The sequence below is a fragment of the Mustela erminea genome, chromosome 18, assembly GCF_009829155.1.
Source record: "Mustela erminea isolate mMusErm1 chromosome 18, mMusErm1.Pri, whole genome shotgun sequence".
NCBI lineage: Eukaryota > Metazoa > Chordata > Mammalia > Carnivora > Mustelidae > Mustela > Mustela erminea.
This window is the reverse complement of record NC_045631.1, coordinates 2,945,017-2,964,751: the sequence shown is the minus strand read 5'-3', so window position 1 is coordinate 2,964,751 and position 19,735 is coordinate 2,945,017. Positions and strand designations below refer to the sequence as shown.

Sequence of the window (19,735 nt, the reverse complement as noted above, 5' to 3'; positions counted from 1 at the left end):
CTTCTGCGGGTATACCATTTTTCACCTCTTTTCACCTCAAACGCTGAAAGATTCAAAACCCACTCTGGTGCCAAAGCTAAGGGAAAGTAGGGGAGGTGGTGGGGATGTATACGGGGAAAACCCCACAAAGGGAAATTTGACATTAACAATCAAAACTTCCACTTTGATCCAGCAAGTCCTGTCCTAAAAGTGTATCATCTAGATAGACGTGCATATATCCCCATAGAACGTCTCCAAGAGACAATGGCCAATGGGATAAATGTGGTGTGGAACATTGTGGAAGAGAGGGGGAATAAAAATTCATGTTCTTATGTGCTTATGTATGCATTAAGAAATTGGGTAGAGCACGCAAAAAATTAATAACAGTGATTAACCGGGTAAGGGGACGAGAAACTGATGGGACGGAACGGGGATGATTTTCCCTTTCCCTTTGAAACTTTTTAAAAAAATTCATTTGAGGGGCGCCTGGGTGGCTCAGTGGGTTAAGGCCTCTGCCTTCGGCTCGGGTCATGATCCTGGGGTCCTGGGATCGAGCCCCGCGTGGGGCTCTCTGCTCAGCAGGGAGCCTGCTTCCCCCTCTCTCTCTGCCTGCCTCTCTGCCTACTTGTGATCTGTCTGTCAAATAAATAAATAAAATCTTTAAAAAAAATTCATTTGAGAGACAGTGTGGGAGAGCACTAGACGGGGGGAGGGTCAGAGGGAGAAGGAGAAGCAGACTTCCCACTGAGGAGGGAGCCCAACTTTAAGCCTGATCCTAGCAGCCCGGGATCATGACCTGAGCAGAAGGCAGACCCTTAACCTGCCAAGTCACCGAGGCACCCCGTCCCCTTGATACTTTTTGAAACAAGCAAACGTCCTATTTATTCAAAATTTAAACTGAAGGGGCTCCTGGTTGACTCAGTCAGTTAAACGTCTGCCTTTGGCTCAGGTCATGATCTCGGGGTCCTGGGATCGAGCCCCACATCAGGCTCTCTGTTCAGCAGGGAGCCTGCTTCTCCCTCTCACTCTCCCTCTGTGCTCACTCTCTCTCAAAAATAAATAAATAAAATCTTTTAAAAATTAAGCTGAAAAATGCTATTAGATGCTAAAAAGAGATCTTCAGTGAACACACCTGTTGCCCTGTGAGGTTCTGGCCCCGAGAACATTCGGGAGCCGCCCGCCTACCCATCGTGCTGAGAGTGTCAGCTCTTGGCTCGGTGGGGCTGGTTTGTCTGGTTAGTGCTGTGACATCGTCTGCTAAACAGGCACACCAGGAAGGAAGGTAGAAAGCTTAATACTTGACTCAGGGTTTCTCAGTTCCTCTGGACTTCTCTTTGAGCCGGATCATTTAATGTGATAGTTTTGGTTTTTCTCTACCCTTCCTTTCCTTCATCAGGTAAAAGCTTTTACTTTGAACAACCCCCCTGACATCATGATACTGCAGGAAGATACCGTTCATCAAGAGACAGACAAACAGGGGCACCTGGGTGGCTCAGGAGGTTAAAGCCTCTGCCTTCGGCTCAGGTCATGATCTCAGGGTCCTGGGATCAGGCCCTGCATCGGGCTCTCTGCTCAGCAGGGAGCCTGCTTCCTCCTCTCTCTGCCTGCCTCTCTGCCTACTTGAGATCTCTGTCTGTCAAATAAATAAATAAAATTTTAAAAAGAGAGACAGACAGACGGAAGCCTGGGATTAAACATGAACTGTTGCTCCTCTCTTCTGCCCCTTGTCCAAGGGCATGGCACTTATGCACACTTATTGCTACCTCACAATAACCTTTTCTTTTTTAAATTAATTTATTTATTTGTCAGAGAGAGAAAGAGAGAGAGAGAGCACAAGCAGGAGGAGCGGCAGGCAGAGGGAGATGGGAGTCCCCCATTTGGAACTCGATCCCAGGACCCTGGGATCATGACCTGAGCCAAAGGCAGACACCCAACCAACTGAGCCACCCAAGCATCCCGCTGTGGCACAGAATACCAGGGTCCCATCCTCACTTTCCCGCATCCTCCTTTCACCTGGTACGAAATAATTCTCAACACAAACTCTTTGTAGATCCAACAGGTGGTGCTGGTACAGACCTCTGGGCCTTGGCTTGGGTGGATCTCTGCCTACAGAACTCCTCCCTAGCTTTCCAGAAGCAGTTCAAGGCTCACGGGTGAAGAGCTCCCCACGCCCCACCGCTGTCAGAGTTGACCCATCCCGCCGTCTTCCCAGTGACACTTTGCTATCCCTATTTGTCCAGTGGGCTATTTCTCCCTTCTAGACACTGTGCTCCTTCAGGGGGAGGCTAGATCTTCCTGATCTCTGGATCTCAGTGCCTGGCCTACGATTTGGTAATGAGTAAGAGTTGGAGAGATATATCAAGAACACCTGCATGAAGGCGGGCAAGCAGGAAAGAAGGAAGAAACAAATGGGATGGTTTGGGGGCCAGGGACAAAGTTGAGTCCGAGGGACTTAGGTTGTGGTACAGCTGGTTTGTCTTAGGGCTTCACAAAGACCAGCCTTGAGACAACCCCGAGGAGTCCAGTTAAAAAGACGTGTTTCAAATCATGTAGGAGGCACGGAAGGAAGAGAGAGGGAGCAGCCCGGCTAGGTGGCCCAAGGGTCGCGCAGGGCGGAGATGAGACATTTTATGCCGGTAAAAATTCCACGAGGCTACTCATACTTTGCACCTGTGCGTACGATCTGTACCCTGGCAATCTTCACACCATATAAAGTGGTTGTGCTCTCCAAATGGTGGCCTGGAGGTTTAATTTCAATGACTCAGTGTTGCATGGGGGAGGGAGCTCAGGAGTCCTCCGGAGGGAAGGGTGACAACAGAGAATGATGGGCAGATTGAGGGAACAGAGCAGGCCTTTGTGGGAAGAGAGGAAGAGGATAGGGGAGACCTAGAAGAGGGGCTTAGCCAGAGCCTGGCTCGCTTGGTCGGAAGAACCCTTGACTCTTAATCTTGGGGTTGTGAGTTTGAGCCCCATGTGGGATGCGGAGATTACTTGAACAAAACTTAAAGAAAAAAAAAAAAAGGCAAGAAAGAAAGAAAAGAGGGGGTTGGGGGAATTAATAAGAACAAGAAAGAGGATAAGTCTGCGAGGACCAGAAAGAAAGACAAGGTTAGGAAGGCAGGGGCAATCAGCGGCTCCCTGGAACTTCTAGCAACCCAAGCGAATTCAGCTCAGCCCGGAGCCCCACGGGCTTCTCCCTGAAGGTTCTTCCCTCCAGCCGCAAGGACCTGGCTCCTGGAGACACTACGTCAGGCTGTTTCCCATCTCCAAGCCCTCCCTCCAGCGATTCCCACTGCCTCATGGAGCTAATTTTAACATTCTTCCAAACTCAGCCAAGGGTGATCTCACCCCAGAAGTGTTCCCTGACCCCAAAGCTCTCTGCTATTCCTGCCACACAGAAGCACCAAGGGCGGGGCGCCTGGGGGGCCCGGTCGGTTTAGTGGCTACTACTAGGTTTCAGCTCGGGTCTTGATCTCAGGATGATGATGAGATCCCGCCGAGCAATGGGCTCAGCATGGAGCCTGCATAAGATTCTCTCTCTGCCTCTTATGAATTACAACGACGTGCGTGTCTTTGCCTCCAGGATTCCGCATCACTCCGTCAAGGACAAGGCATTATTCATCCGACAGAAACGGATCCCCCACCAGGTGCGCGGCCAGGCAAGCCGCGGGAGCTCACCGCCCTCCCGCACTCCCCGCCCTGCCCCGCAGCCTGCCCCCGCGTCCGTTTGCGGGCGACCCCGGCCCGCGCCCCCGCTTCCATCAGACCCCGGACCGCAGGGCAGCGGGCAGTAACGATCGGAAAGGGACGCAGCTCTCTGCTTGCAAAGGCCTCGCTCCGAGTGTGGTCTCGGACCCGGACCCGGGGCATCACTCCCGAGCTCGTTAGACAAGCAGGTGCAGACCTCCTGGCGCGGGGCGGGGACGATCTCGGGTCCCCGCCCCCGCAAGGCTGGCGGCCGCTGCGGGGCGGGGCGGTGGAGCGCTTCCAAAGACCCGCGCACGCGCGGAACCGGTGTGACGGGCGGACGCAGGCCCAGCGCCACCTGGCGGCCACTAGTAAAACCTGCCCTTTCCCGGCGAAGGAGGCGCCGGCTTCTTCACCACGCACCGGAACAGCCACACCCTGAGCAGCCCCCGCCACCACCCGCCCAGGAACGACCCTTTCCGGAGCACCCACCTGCAGAACCCAGACTTCCCAAGGGAGGCACCAGGTCCTGGAGAAGGCGGTTTTGCCGTTTCCTGCAGTTCCCCTCCAAGCCGCCGGGATGCACTAGTTATCAGTTTCTTTCCCAGTTTCCTCCTCATGTTCAAACCCCGCGCCTCTCTCGCGCCAAGAGATGATCGGTCTCGCGAGATCTCTCGGCAACTTACAGAACCGGAAGTAACGTGTGGATCTCTTCCCTTCTGCGGCCATCGCTGAGGCTCCTGTGGGTGAGTTTTGGCCGTGCAAGCGCGAGAAAATCCACGGCCATCCGTTGGCGGGCGCGATGTCTTTTAACCCCGGGGGTCCGACACTCTCCCGGCGGATGAATAGCACCCAGGGAAAGGGGCCGGGATGGCCTCCATCTGTATTCCCGCAAGCCTGAGGGCCGCCGAGCTTGGGAATGGCGGAGGAGAGGGGGGTTTGGGAACCCCGCATATCGGTTCCTGGAGGGGAAGCGTTCTCTGGGGATGGAGACAAGTCTACTAGGTGTAGTTCCTTAGAGATTGTCTGGAAATAGTTACCTGGTAAAGCCAGGGAACTTGGCAGGCCGCGCTCGCCCAGAAGAAGGCTTTTTGGACCCGAGATGCGCAGCCCTGCCCAGGCTTGGGGACGGAGGAGCCGATGGGTTTTGTGGGGAGCTAAACGCGCTCGCGCCCGGGTCTGTAGTGGGTTGACGGTGGTCGGTCTCTGCAGAGTGTGATGTTGAGTGAGTGAGTTGTGGGTCTCCGTTGCCTTCACGCATCAGGGGTGCGAGTCCCGTCTTGACTACCCGGTGATGCAGGAGTTGGAGGGTGTGAGCTAAAGCAGGTGTGTTACTGATGGGGAATTACTATCGTTATTATTTTAGACTTTATTTATTAGCACACGCGGAGGGAGAAGCAGACTCCCCGCTGAGCAGGGAGCGCTCCGCGGGACTCCATCCCAGGACCCTGGGATATGACCTGAGCCGAAGGCGGATGCCTAAGGGACGGAGACCCCGGGCTCTCGGGAATTCTTTATCCCATCAACAAATACAGAAAATCCCGCGGTAGACTAGGATCGTTCCCGGGGCTTTCTGACCTGCCCAACTGGCAGTGGTGCCGTTACCGGTGTGGAAAGTGGACTCGACCGTGGTCCCTTAAGGGCTGACGCGGCTTCTGACTTTCCTCTTCAGCCGAGATGAAGTTCAATCCCTTCGTGACTTCCGACCGGAGCAAGAACCGGAAGCGGCACTTCAATGCGCCGTCCCACATTCGCAGGAAGATCATGTCCTCCCCTCTTTCCAAGGAGCTGAGGCAGAAGTACAACGTGCGGTCCATGCCCATCCGGAAGGATGACGAAGTGCAGGTCTGGAGCGCGCGGGGGTCTCGGCGGAGCCCGCACGCCGGGCCCGGGAGAGGGATTGCGCTCGGGCCGCGATGCGCCTGAGACGCGGCTCCCAGAGCAGGAGGGCAGGAGGGAGCCGTAAAGTCAAACGGGAAACCGTGTCAGTCGTCCCAAGCACCAGAATCTGGGCCAGGTAACCGGAAGAAGGGAGGTGGTTCCGAACCAACGCACTACTTTGTGAGGCGCTTTTTCTCGGTGCGGTTGGTCAGCAGAGATGTGAGGACCAGTTCGGGTTCTGTCCGAGTTAAAGCCCAGATAGGGGAGCCCTCCCTGGATCGTAGTTTTACGTGGTGGTTTTATGTTTGCCGGTGGACACCTTGTCAGGTCGATTCAAGTGAAAATTTCTGTACGTGTTTACTTAGCTGTAACCTGCAGCTGGGGATGACAGGATCGAGGCCCGGCTCTAGAGCAGCGTGTGCCTGTCGCCAGTATTGATGGGGTTAGCGGGCGTTTAGGTAAAAGGCCAGTCTCCAGATGGCCATGTGGGTTGACACCCACCGTTGGTTGCCACTGTACTAGTGCGGGATTTGTCGGTGCTTTCAGGACGTGGTCTTGGCTTTCAAGATTTTTTTTAAAGATCTTATTTATTTATTTGATGGACAGAGATCGCAACTAGGCAGAGAGGGGGAAGCAGGTTCCCTGCTCAGCAGAGGCCTTAACCCACTGAGCCACTCAGGCAACCCTCAAGGTCTCTCTCTTTTTTTTTTTTTTTTAACATTGACAGACTTTATTATGGGGGTTCCCACCTGGGAACCCACCCTCAAGGTCTCTTAATGTGAGAAAATCTGCAGCTGGAAAGAAACATCTGTGCAGAAGCACTTTGGGTTACTTCCAGAGTGACTGAGCATCACTGGGACTCGGGGGTGGGAAACTGGACTTTGGGAAAGAATTGGTTCCCACACATCCTTGCTGCTGCCTGCCCTGACACTGGGTTGGACACGTTAATGGGTTGTAAAATTAGTCTTGTGGCCTCTTGCCTCCTTCGATGCGGAGTAAAGTTCCTTGTTGTCCACCTGCTACTAAAGCCAAAGTGGGGTCGTGTTTTAACCTTTCACGAAGCTCGCAGCTGCTTGTGGACCACCAGTTGATGGATGTGCTGTCCATCACTGGATTTATATGGGGACATGGTTTATTTGCAGGTTCAGGCCAGAGAGAATTATTGGCACGTTTCCGCTAGCCGTCCTGTCTTTGAAAATTGAAAGGTCTCACAGATCTCGTCGAGTCTGTGACGTTTCCATGATCTGTAGCTTTCCTAGATCCCAAGGTTGTTTTTTGTTTTTGTTTTTGTTTTTTTGTTTTGTTTCTGTTTTTAAGATTTTGTTTATTTATTTGACAGAGTTCACAAGTAGGCAGAGAGGCAGGTCGGGGGGCAGGAGGAGCAGGGAGCTGAGCAGAGAGCCTGATGTGGGGCTCGATCCCAGGACCCTGAGATCATGACCTGAGACAAAGGCAGAGGCTTAACCAACTGAACCACCCAGATGGCCCCCAAAGGTTAATCTTAATATTTCTGTTATTTTTGAACATAACGTTTAGGTTGTGCGAGGACACTACAAAGGTCAGCAGATTGGCAAGGTCGTCCAGGTCTACAGGAAGAAATACGTCATCTACATTGAACGAGTGCAGCGAGAGAAGGCGAATGGCACAACCGTCCATGTGGGCATTCACCCTAGCAAGGTAGGTGTTTCTTAGAGTGCCCGAGAGAAGAGAAGGAATTTACAGGAGGTGTTGGCAAATGTGGTTGCTTGTTCGCAGGGCCCTCCCAGAGAACTAGAATCCCTGATTTTAGAGGTTCTAGAAACCAGTCTTAAAAGCCAACACAGTATTTGAATGGAGTTCTAGAAATCAGGCTGAAATTTTTTATGAGATCAAGGCATCTTGACCAGTCATGATGTATATTTAATGTATCTTCTCCTCAAAAGCTATGGTGAACAAATCTTAAAATCTAGGAAATAGCGTAATTTTTCTATTAAATGGAGCTGATGCCCTGTTCATTCTCAGTATTAAAGCTGAGTAAGCAGGGGCACCTGGGGAATTCAGTCAGTTAAGTGTCCAACTTTTTGGTTTTGGCTCAGGTTGTGACCTCAGTGTCCTGGGATTGAGGCCCCCAAGTGGGGCTCTCCACTCAGCATAGAGCTTGCTTGAGATTCCCTGTCCCTGTGCCCCTCCCACTAATGCACTGTCTCACTCCTGCTCGCTCTCTCCCCACTCCCTCTAAAATAAATAAATAAATCTTATAAAGTAAATAACGCCGGATAAACAGGATGTCAGTTCTACAACCCTGTAAAGTATTAAGCCATTTACAAATGGGGAAAAAACCGAAGCCTACAAGCTAAGATCTCCTGGATAGTGGTAGTGTCTGAGCTAGCATAGAAAATCTGGTCCGTTTCCCATGCAGGTACCTGTCTGGAACTTGGATGTGAATTCTCAGATACTGTAACTTCTCGCTTCTGGTTTTTAAAAGATTTTATGATGCTGCCATAAATCTGTTTCCAAACTACAGGAAAGTTGGAAGGATTGGTGTGGCAATACTCCTGCATCTTTTTCACTTGGAATTCACTATTAGTGTTTTCCTGTGTTTTCTTTACCTCTCTTCCCTACCCCTAGTGGATTACCAGCGTGGTGATGCTTCCCTCTAATTCCTTTAGTATGTGTCTCTTGAGAGCAAGGACTTTGCTGTTCTCTGGCCTTCACCAGTCCTGTGTCTGTCCCACCAGTAGATCGGCTACTATCCAGGTCACCAGCCCAGTGATAGCTTCTTGGTCTTTTCCAGGTAGCACAGTGTAGGTAGGATGTTAAGTTTCCTTCACTGTGGCTCGGTGATTGTCTTCATCTCTTTATTTCAGTCTAAGGACTCAGACCTCTAAAGGCAGAGGACTCTGGCCCGGACCTCAACACCCAGTTGGCTGTTTTGCATTTTAGCTTGAATTTCTGATGGGTAACATCAAACCTAATGTGTTCAGACTTCTGATTCTGTCCACGGTTTGCCACCAAGACAGCAGCTTTGTCCTCCCAGTTGCTCATTTTAGTAGTGGGAGTAACAAAGTTGTAGTCTTTCAGCAAGATTAGTGATTATGATGCAATATTGTCTATATATCACTACTGCTGATCATATCTGTAGGACTTAAAAGTCTGTAAGTTGCCTTTTTTTTTTTTTTTTAAGATTATTTATTTATTTGACACACAAAGTGAGATCACAAGTAGGCAGAGAGGGAGGCGGGAGGCGGGGGAAGCAGGCTCCCCACTGAGCAGAGAGCCCGATGCGTGGCTCGATCCCAGGACCCTGAGATCACAACCTGCGCCGAAGGCAGAGGCTTTACCCACTGAGCCACCCAGACGCCCCAGTTTGTAAGTTTATACCTTAACATCTATCCTGTCTGCCATCCCTGGCTGACCATTTTAATCTTGTGACAAGTTTGACTTTTTACAATAGTACCTATCCCTGCCATCATACAGTATTGGTCTGTCTGATGTCTCTCACCATAATGTGCTCAAGGTTTCGGGTGTCTGAGTGTAGCCTAACTGTAGGGCCTTATTTGATCACCCTATAGGATTTAGCCCCTGCTCACCAGCAGTCCTTAGTCTCCCCCGTATTGCCTGTTTTTCTGTATATCAGAGTCTGACATGTATCCACGTCTTTTGTTTTCTCACTCCCCATACCAAAGTACAGGCTCTGTGATGGCAGAGATTTCTTTTTGGTGGTTTTGCTGTGTTCCCAAACCTGGTTCAGTGCTCTTTGCCCCTGTTCCTCGCCTTCCTTCACAAGACCTAAATTACCATCACCTGGAGACCTTTAATTATTAGATTTGTCTCAAGAAGAATCTATACTCTGGTTTTGTGAAACTACATTTATACTCCAACTTGATTCTCAGGTTACGGTAAAAACAACAATGTGTATGACTTGATTAGCTTGTGAAGCTGGTAACTCTAGAAGTGTTTTGTTGCTCTGCAGGTGGTTATCACTAGACTAAAACTGGACAAAGACCGCAAAAAGATCCTGGAACGGAAAGCCAAATCTCGCCAAGTAGGAAAGGAAAAGGGCAAATACAAGGAAGAAACAATTGAGAAGATGCAGGAGTAAAGTAGTCTTCTTTGTGACTTGAAATAAAAACTGTTAAAATGAAGAGCCTTTGCTTTCTGTGTGGAGCTTGGGGATAACACCCCCCTGCCAGCCGGTGGGTTTTCCGGGAAGTCGGGTGGCATTTGCTACTGGAGGCAGGTCTCCCATCCTGGGCCTTGACTGTGCTAAAGAAAAATACTATCTAGGTAGAGAGGGCTTTCCCATTTGAGCACCAACTCTTTAGTCACCGAGAGTAATGAGATTCTGCTAACATAGTGGGGGTGTCTCCCTTATTAGAGCAGGCGGTAATTGGGGGGCATCATGGCTCACTGAGGAAAGCTCAGATAAAGAGACCTGTGGGCTACGGCCGAACCTGCTATCTCCCTGCTGCTGGGCGACGACTATGTAGGTGTGCTTGTGGCGTGCTGCATGTAAGTGACACTGCCCACGTGCTGGGGCTTGAGTACAAGTGAGGAGCCACCGCCCCCAGCTGTGCTCATCCTTTACCATAATCTCGCGGGCGCTGGTGCCAGTCGCGCCAAAACCTCAGAGCGCAAATGCTTACGTTGCAGTTCGAAGTAAACGTTCCTCTGAAACGTGGGTTCCCGGGGCTCCGTGAAGAGGCGACCGCAAGGGACAGCCCTCGCGCCTCCGGCCTCGTTCCTTTCCCATGAAGCTTCTAGATGCAGAATGAGGGATGCAGCTCACTTTCCTCACTTCCAGACCGCGGGCTTTGCAACAGCGCGAGGGACGGGGTCAGCGGCTCGCTCTGCCAAGGTCACGCGTGGGCCGGCCGCAGGTAGCCCCAGCCCCAGGGACCGCGGAAGGACAGGCGGCGAAAACCCCTAGCGGGACCCCGTCCCTCCGGGAAGTTAAAAAGATGCCCGGCGGGGGCGGGGCTTCCGGCCGGCGCGGAGTGGCTTCCGGTGCAGGCGGCGGCGGCAGGGGAGGGGAGGTCGGGCCCCGCACGCCGCGACCCCCAGCGCATCCCCCTCACAGCCCAGGCCTCCGGCCTGGGTTTGGCGGCCGTTGATCCTCCCCGCGTCTCCCGGCCTCGCTCATTTGTTCATCCCCGAATTCGCCGTCCTCGCGGGGGTCGGGGGCGGCGATCGGTGGGCGGGGCGGGGGGGGGTGCAGACGAGCCTGGGAGGCGGGGCAGAGGGGGCCAAGCCGGAGGGAGTACAGGGAGGAAGGCCACGCACGCAGGGGAGGTGGTGCCCGCGGCGGGTCTCCAGGAGCGGGCGGGACGTCTGTCGGGGGATGCGGGGAGGCTCTGCTAAGTGCTTCACCTGCGTTATCCCCGCGTCTGCATCAGGAAACCAGTACGTCCCCCTGTTGTGGCTGAGGGAGCTGAAGCCCAGTAACTCCGCCCGGGGCAGGGACACACCCCTCAGCCCTCCCCTTGCCGGCCTCGCCCCTGCACCTACACGGGAAGCGTCTGCCTACGGTCCTCTGAGCATCTTTTGTCTCGCCGGATCCTTGGCCGTCTGAGGGAATACCGCCCGGTAGAGGGATCAGCACCTACCTACCTGCGAGGTTGTGTACGCCCGAACCAGTCGACGACGAACACAAAATCAAGTGCTCCAGAGACCGGGCTGTCCAGAGGACGGAGAGGTGGCAATCGGCTGGAGTCGCTGGACCCATCAGGAAGGCGGCTGAGTTCACAAGACCAACGAAAGGGCCTTCCAGGTCTGGGACGCCGAAGCAAAGACTCACAGGTGGGTGAGGACGGGAGATGGCTCCAGCTTTCCCTAACCAAGGTCATGTATCCGTAGTTACCCCGCCATCACAGACCGCGTCAGGAAGCTTGACACGGTTCTATCCTGCTGCTATGGAACAGGTGCTGAAAACCGAGACGACCGCAGGGAGGGGCAGATAAGTTGGACACGTTTGTAGAGCGCTTAGGGACGCTGGGAAGCAGGAGAGTGCGGGCTCTTCTAACCCGACCTGCGGCAGTTGTTGCCAGGCAGCCAAGTTCCCAGGATGGCCAGATCCTCCCCTTTTCCAAGAAGGGCAGCCAAGATTCCTCTATGAAATCCCATCTGTACCTTTAGGTAAATCGTTCTCATTTCTCAAAAAACAAACACTGATGGACTAACCAAAATAGGCCCGTTAGCAAACTGTAGCGTTTCCTAGCATATTGTGAGGACCGTATCTCAGATTAAAGGCTGAAATTTTGAATCTTTTCGCTATAAATTACTTCCAACCTGTCTTCATTCTTTTATAGGATGAATTTGCAGCTTTTGCTTCCCTTGCAGTCCCCTGAAGGGCCTCAAATAGCAGCCAGGGCAGCCACTCAATTAGAGCTGCTGGTTTCAGGGTGGAGTCTGGAAAGTGCTTTTCTGGATCCTGCTGAATATCTCGTGGTCTCTTCTGAGGACCTTTGGCTGTGGGATGATAACATATTCCTTTTAAATGTGATTAAATGTGACTGGTAGGGGCGCCTGGGTGGCTCACTCCATTAAGCATCTGCCTTCAGCTCCGGTTATGATCCCATGGTCCTGGGATAGAGCCCCACGTCGGGTTTCCTGCTCAGTGGGAAGCCTGCTTCTCCCTCTGCAGCTCCCCCTGCTGTGCTCTCCCTGTCAAATAAATAAATTCTTATAAATAAATGTGACTAGTAGATGAAACAAACTGGTTTATGTACTGCAGAACTTCTCAGAGCCTTTATTTTTAAAAAAATATTTATTTGAGAGACAGTGGGCACTTGTGAGCAGGGAGAGGGGCAAATGTAAAGAATCTCAAACAGACTCTGCTGCGGAGACCCACGTGATGGACCCTGAGATCACCACCTGAGTTCAAAACCAAGAGTCAGATGCTTCATCAACTGAGCCACCCAAGTACCCCCTCTGAGCCTTTAAAATGTCCATTTACACTGAGGATCTTGAGCTCACACTTAAACAGCATTTGCAAACATTCTATTTCTTCAACACTGAAATGTATGTTTTCCACATATATTAATCTGGATGTGTTCATTTAACGTAGGTCCTCTGTTTTTCCCCTCAAAAAAAAGTCATCAGAAAGTCAGCGGTTTTACAGTCAGCAGAGTCTTAGAATCAGGAATGTTCTGTGGTCAGCCAGTGATGCTGAACACGAGAGTTTGAAGCCTTTTTAGTGGAGAATCTTCCAGACCTCAGCTTAACTAAGACTGTTGCTCAGAGCTTTGAAGCCTTTTCAACTTTCTCTGCTTTCCAGGGTTCTGCCCTGCCTCTCAGCTCTCCCTCCGATGGTGGCATCCCATGGATTTTGTTTTCCCCCCTATTGCCATTACTCCTGTTTTCATCACGTGAACTCTTCCCCTGGCCTCATCGCCATCCTACAACCCGGAGTGGTTCTAAGGAGTCTTAGTTGACTCTCAAGTTCTCTCCCTGAGGAATTCTCCCATCTTGGTGGGGTGTGGACCAACCGGAGTACCTCTTTTTGGCATAACGAGCCCCTAACAGACCTCTCTGCACATAGGTGGAGTTTTTCCATTTCTGGAAACAGACAGACCCTGCCGCCTCTAGTCAGAGCCGTCAAGCCCGTACTGGAAGGGGTCTCCAGTCTTGGAATGCCCAAGTTCATTTGGACTTTCTGCTTTGTTCTGGAAATATGTGCCTCAGTTCAGGCAGAATCAAAACTAATCTAAGCCTGCAGACCTCCCAGGAGGGCAGAACTTGTTTCCTCACCCACGAAGCTGGACTCCTCTGGTTGGATAGGAGACCATTTATTACTTCTTCTGCCTTCCTTGTAACAGTCACATGATCACACTCCGAGTCACTGATGCTGGCGTGCCTTCATTCCTGGTACCCTCTACTGTCTCCCCCAGTCCTGCTGCAGCCACTCCTTAGCCCAGGCCCCGAGAATGGTCCCTGTGGCACCAGCTGGTGTCATTTCAAGCGGTAGCAACATCTGAGGATATGCCAAATATGGCCAGTGTTTGAGAGCCTCTGGGAAGGCCTGCTGCATGGACACGATGCTGGACGGTTATGAGACCATGGTCCCTCAGGGTAAGGACTCAGTCTTCACTCACTACTCCTGTGTGCTGTCACCAGGGGGAAACTGTCATTCAAAAATTTCCCAGCACTTTCTCCTTCATTCTCCTAAAATGCAGACAGACTCTTCGGCCCCAAGAAATCAATTACATTGATTGTGGGAAAGCTAAAAAAGCCCCTTCCTGGGGCTCCTGGGTGGCTCAGTGGGTTAAAGCCTCTGCCTTCGGCTCAGGTCATGATCCCAGGGTCCTGAGATCGAGCCCTGCATCGGGGTCTCTGCTCGGCAGGGAGCCTGCCTCCTCCTCTCTCTCTCTCTCTCTGCCTCTGCCTACTTGTGATCTCTGTCAAATAAATAAATAAAGTCTTTAAAAAAAAAAAAAAAGCCCCTTCCTGGTGCTAACTTCAGGTTCAAGTTTGTGGTTATCATGGTGCCTTCCAGCAACATTCTCCCATTTATTTATATTATTTTAAAAGTTACTGAATGCCTGAACGCCTGAAGCATTTCCATGTATCCTCTCTCCTACTCATGTAATAAATAAAGACCAGTTAACTAGGTTTCACTTTATGAGCGAATAGTTTCATTCACTCTGCCTAAAGTCTAAAATTACTACATATTTCTATATATATCTTAGTAACTTTATTCCTCTGTGATCTTCCTTTTCTGTGGTGGTCTTCAAAAATCCGATGAAGAATGAGGAACTGGCAGGGAAAGTCTCCCAGAGGGAATATCGGGGATTTTAACTCTGTTTTTTCTCTCCCTGTCTTAGGCTCCTTCTTACAGTTGTCCACGATGCCCCAGAAACCTGGAAACGACCCTCCTCATGTGTTCACTACAAGTGACACGGAAACAGAGATACGTCACATGAGAGAAAAATTTCTTGCAAGTGTGACCAAGTTAGTTGAAAGCAAAAGTTACAACAGTAAGGTATTTTCCAAAGAAAAGTACTTTCAAACGATAAAGGAAGTCAAAGAAGCTAAGGAAAAGGGGAAGAAGTCCTCGCGTGACTACCGCCGTGCGGCAAAATACGACGTGATCTCTGTGCAAGGCACAGAGAAACTGATTGAGGCGACCCACGGAGAACGCGACCGAATTCGGTATTACGTGCATAAGGAAGAGTTGTTTGACATTCTCCATGATACACATCTCAACATTGGACACGGCGGGCGGACACGCATGCTCAAGGAGCTACAAGGAAAGTACGGGAATGTCACCAAAGAAGTCATCGTCTTGTACCTGACGCTCTGTAAACAGTGCTACCAGAAGAACCCGGTACCCAAGAGAGGTCTTACTCCCAAGCCCATGCCTTTGAAGGACACTGACTCCAGGTGCCAAGTTGAGGTCCTGGACATGCAGTCAAATGCCGACGGTGAGTTCAAGTTTATCTTGTATTACCAGGACCACTTAACCAAGTTTATTATTTTACGGCCGTTGAAAGCAAAGCGGGCCCGTGAGGTGGTCATTGTTCTCTTGGACATCTTCACGATTCTTGGTACACCTCACGTGTTAGACTCTGGCAGTGGCGTGGAGTTCACAAACCAGGTTGTGCATGAGCTCAGTAAGGTATGGCCAGACCTAAAGATTGCCTGTGGTAAACAGCGCCCTGGCCAGGGCCCAGGCTCCCTGGAGCAAGTCAGCCACGATGTCAAGAACATGGTAAGGGCCTGGATGCAGAGTAACCGCTCACGTTGCTGGGCCGAAGGCCTGAGATTCGTACAGATGGCGAGGAATCAGATGTTTGATGTGTCCCTGCAGCGAAGTCCATATGAGGCAATGTTTGGTTTTAAGGCCAAACTCGGGCTGTACTCTTCGCACTTACCTCGGGAAACTGTGGCCATCTTACAAACAGAGGAGGAGCTGGAAATTGCTGAAGAACAGCTAGAGAGTAGCCTTTGGATGGGGCAGGAAGAAAGGACTGAGGTCGCAGCAGACAGATCTGATGTGGACGAGGACCTCGATCCCACAGCTCCAGAAGCAGCAGAGCCCAGCACCTCACAGGGGGCCCCACGTCTCTTTTGCTGGTGACCAGGCACCTGCTGAGTGGGCGCCATATGGCCCTTGGGGAGCTATCACCAAATTCCCTGGGGAAAGGAGCTCGAAGGGTAGACCTTCCCATCAGTCAAATTGTCCATGGAAGTCCTTGCTTGAAGGGACAAACCTGGTGAGGTCTGTGACCTGGGGCCACCATGACAAAGGACCGCAGTCTTGGCAGCCTAGAACAGCAGGAATTTACGCTATCGTCCTTCTGGGGCCAGAAGTTCAGAATCGGGGTGTCGGCAGAGTCTGCCTCTCCTGGAGGCCCTGAAGGAGAATCCATTCCGTGCCTCTGGCCTTTCTCTGATGGCTGCTTGCAATCCTTGGCTTGTACAAGGCCAGTCTCTGTCCCATCTTCCTGTGGGTCTCCATATGTGTTCTCCTTTTCCTTCTCTTAGAAGGACCCATTGGATACCAAATCCATGTCATTGGGTTTAAGGCCCACCCCATTTGAGGGTGATCTCATATCGAGAGCCTCCCCTAAATTATATTTACAAAGACACTTTCCCCAAATGTGGTCAGAGTCTTAGGTACTGGAGGTTTGGCCCTGGGCATAACTTTCTGGGGGACAGAGTTCTACCAGCTACCGAGTGTGCTTGCCTGCAGGATGTGAACTGATGGGGTCTTACCAGTGAAGCTGGTGGGGGTGCCCTCCCTATTTCTAGTACGCATTCCTTCTGCCAAATCCTGCTCCTCAGACAATATCCGAAAAGACAGGGCACAGAGGAAAAGATGGAGATGAAGGACAAGTCATGAGAGAAGATGTTGACCCAGCACACCCTGGGGACTGGCCACCTCAGCACCTGCTCTCTATTTCCTGCTTCAAGAAATACCATAGGTGCCGTCCCACCTCTCTGAACAGCATGTGCAGGGAACAGTGTGACCTGCCTGGAACATACTTTAAAAGTTGGCCAGAATTAAGACATGGCTAGGGTTTCAGTCTGAGTCTGCCAGTTGTCTATGCCTTAAGAATAGCAAAGCATGTCTTTCTGGAACAGGTCAGTACATTCCAGGAAGTGACCAGTCGCCAGGGACTCTGGAGCAAAGGGCAAACATGGGCCAGATGTCCCTGCTCTGGCCAGAGGAGACTAGAGCAAGGGCCAGTCTGGGTCATGGTTCAGGGTAAGGAGAGCTGACTTGGACAAGGAGAAGGACAGTGCCTTGGATCTGGGTTCTGCTGTGTTCCTATGGCCGAGACCAAAGCCTAGCCCACTGGAGATGTTCTGGGAGGATCTGTCGTGGGAACGAATAGTTCTGCAGAGGTGACCACGGGAAGGAGAGGGATCTGGTCTTTATTCCCCCGTGCACTCTTCCTGCGTATCCTGGAGCCATTCAAGCCCATTCTGATCACTCCCTGAGCCAGTTCCCTCCTCCGTAAGGGGCAGTACCCACCCCTACCCACAGAAGGGGCAACACTGCCTGCCTCACAGGGTGTTGTGAGAACCAGAGAGAAAATGTGGGAAGGGCTTTGTCTAAACGCTGAATTAGTTGTCCTTGCTACCAGTGGAGCCCATCCCCCACATGAAAGTTGGAGGCCTCTGCCCTTCCTCTGCTGGTTAAACAGTGGTACCTGGAGGCTACATAATTATTATTAGAAAGGAGGTGACAGCACCTTCCAGCTTGTTCCGGGGGAGGAGGGGAATCCTGTTCCATCCTTGGCAGGGACCTCACTCTGCACTGCTTCTTTGTCACTCACCCTGGCAGGGTCTGGGAGGCCCAGCTTGACTCATGTTACCAACGCTCTTGCTGACCTACTGCCTCGTGGTTGCCAGGCAAACCAGGAACTGCATTGTGGACCCAGGCAGGGGAGAGGTGAGATGAGGCACAGCGTCCCAGCCTGTCCCAGGGAGGGGCTGCAGAGAACCCAGGTCTCCCGAGCTGCTGCATCTCCACTCTTCCTTCCCCTTTTCCTTCTTAATGCTGGTGGTGGGAGAAGAGTTAGAGGTGTACACTGAGACCTGCTGTGGCCTTACTCTGCGTTTCAGCATCTGGAACAGAAGCTTCCAGGGTCCCACCAGCTGCTTGCAGCGTGCAAATGTAGTTCGTGTGCGAAACTGAAAACTATCACCACCATCACTCTAGGAAACCAGGTTTCACATACATCTCTGGAAAAGCTGGAAGATCTAGCCACACCAGGCCTGCATCTTTGCATCACAGCGGAGTGGAGCTCGGTGGCAGCCCCCAGGGGGCAGTCTGTGCATGCGTCCTTCAGTCCTCCAGGTGGCCACTGTCAGGCCCCCACAGAATATGGCCAGGTGCATTTCTGTGGCCGTTGCTGGACAAAGACACGTGAAGTCAGAATATGAACCAAGGCCAGAAACCGACCTCTGTTTGCTTTAAGAATTTTTTATAAAAGTGGCATTCCAGGGGCGCCTGGGTGACTCAGTGGGTTGAAGCCTCTGCCTTCGGCTCAGGTCATGATCCCAGGTCCTGGGATCGAGCCCCACATCTGGCTCTCGGCTCAGCAGGGAGCCTGCTTCCCCTTTTCTCTCTGCCTGCTTCTCTGACTACTTGTGATCTCTGTCTGACAAATAAATAAATAAATAAATCTTAAAAAAAGAAAGAAAGAAAGAAAGTGGCATTCCACATCAGTGAGAGGGGTGGCATTACTCCATTAATGTGTTTAAGGAGGGAACACATGAAGTCTGATTCCAAAACAGGAAAAGAAACTACAAAAGTGTTGGGGGAAATGCGGGACTGTCGTGATCTTGGAATGGAGAAAACCTTCCTAAGCACTACAGGAAATTCAAAAGCTGTAAAAGAAAAAGCTAATACACTTGCTCTTCATGAAAATCTCAAACATCTATGGAAAATCCTGGTTTAAAAAGTGAACAATGGGTGCCTGGGTGGCTCAGTGGGTTAAGCCGCTGCCTTCGGCTCAGATCATGATCTCAGGGTCCTGGGATCGAGTCCCGCATCAGGCTCTCTGCTCAGCAGGGAGCCTGCTTCCTCCTCTCTCTCTCTGCCTGCCTCTCTGCCTACTTGTGATCTCTCTCTGTCAAATAAATAATAAATAAAATCTTAAAAAAAAAAAAAGTGAACAAAGGTAAGTGACATTGGGAGAAAATACTTGCAACACCTAAAACATCCTCATATTTTAAAAGTTTGCTTACAAATGAATAATGAAAAGAGGAGCCAACAGTGAGCGAGCAGAGGCTAACAGAAGGAAAAGAAACAGGTAATGCTTCACGTGTCTGCGTGTACCTGCGTTGTGTTCGAAGAACCCCGAGGCTGTTTGTTTCACAAAACAGACTCAAGTTATTTGGGAATCTTAATGTTCTCCACTGTGCAGGTGGGAGAAGAGACATGGGCCTAGTGATCCTGTCTTGATTGGACAAACCTTACAGTAATCACCTTACAGTGATTACTAGGTTATTTTCAAGACCGCTGTACTCATTTCCCACAGCTGCCACCCCACAATGAACTGGGGGGCTGACATAACAGAAATGTATCGTGTCACAGTTCTGGAAGCCAGAAGTCTGAGATCAAGGTGTCCACAGGTTTGGCTCCTTGCCAGGGCGCTGGGGAGACTTCCGTGCCTCTCCTAGTTTCTGGTAGCTTCAGGTGTCCCTGGGCTTGCAGATGACACCTTTGCATCTGTGTGTCTGTCTCTGTGTCCAAGGGTCCCCTTCTAATAAGGACCCCATCATTGAATTGAACAATTAGGCAGAAGAGGAAATGTTGCTCAGAAAGGGCATCTAGCCCAAGACTCAGACCCAAGTCTTTCCAAGTCTGAGGTCAGCTCTTAAAACCACCCCTCTTGCTCATGAATTTCTAGGGGTGCCCATTGCTCATGGGAAAATGGCTTAAACCTGATAGCCCAACTTGATGTATAAGCTGGCACACAGTGTGGTCCCGACTTAGGCACAAGAGCAGCTTTGGTTCCACTGCCCTTGCGGTAGGGAGAGAGACCACCAGCCAGTCTAGGTCCTGCTAGAGTCGCTTATACTTGCCAAGACTTGGTTCCCTCAACCCAGAACAGATGACTGAACCGGCCCAGATGAGTGTTCTTCCTGCTCTCTGTGTCATATGGAAACTGTCCTCTCCCACTTTCACGCTTCCTGCCTCTCCCCAGACCACCATGCCGAAGCTCCCCATCAGGGCTCATGTCCCTGCTTCCGA

General features: G+C 51.3%; 2 protein-coding genes across 2 annotated transcripts; both read left to right on the top strand.

The window, feature by feature from the left end:
• The first annotated feature begins 4,297 nt into the window (after positions 1–4,297).
• Positions 4,298–9,671, top strand: RPL26 (ribosomal protein L26). Its single transcript, XM_032321081.1, has 4 exons — positions 4,298–4,412; positions 5,339–5,511; positions 7,084–7,224; positions 9,500–9,671. Exons 2-4 carry the CDS (start codon positions 5,344–5,346, stop codon positions 9,626–9,628), a joined length of 438 nt encoding a protein of 145 aa, XP_032176972.1. The 5' UTR covers positions 4,298–4,412; positions 5,339–5,343; the 3' UTR covers positions 9,629–9,671.
• Positions 9,672–10,762: 1,091 nt separating this feature from the next.
• On the top strand, positions 10,763–18,038 carry KRBA2 (KRAB-A domain containing 2). The gene is given in 6 exon segments (XM_032321080.1): positions 10,763–11,325; positions 12,803–13,409; positions 13,411–13,448; positions 13,451–13,507; positions 13,510–13,596; positions 14,349–18,038. Coding segments are annotated over 5 exon segments (1,500 nt in total). The 5' UTR covers positions 10,763–11,325; positions 12,803–13,347; the 3' UTR covers positions 15,605–18,038.
• Positions 18,039–19,735: the final 1,697 nt, after the last annotated feature.

Excerpts from the sequence above, each read along its gene's own strand:
- RPL26 (XM_032321081.1), top strand. The coding sequence starts at position 5,344 with ATGAAGTTCAATCCCTTCGTGACTTCCGACCGGAGCAAGAACCGGAAG. Across the intron at positions 5,512-7,083 it reads GGAAGGATGACGAAGTGCAG|GTTGTGCGAGGACACTACAA; the intron begins GTCTGGAGCGCG and ends CATAACGTTTAG. Across the intron at positions 7,225-9,499 it reads TGGGCATTCACCCTAGCAAG|GTGGTTATCACTAGACTAAA; the intron begins GTAGGTGTTTCT and ends GTTGCTCTGCAG.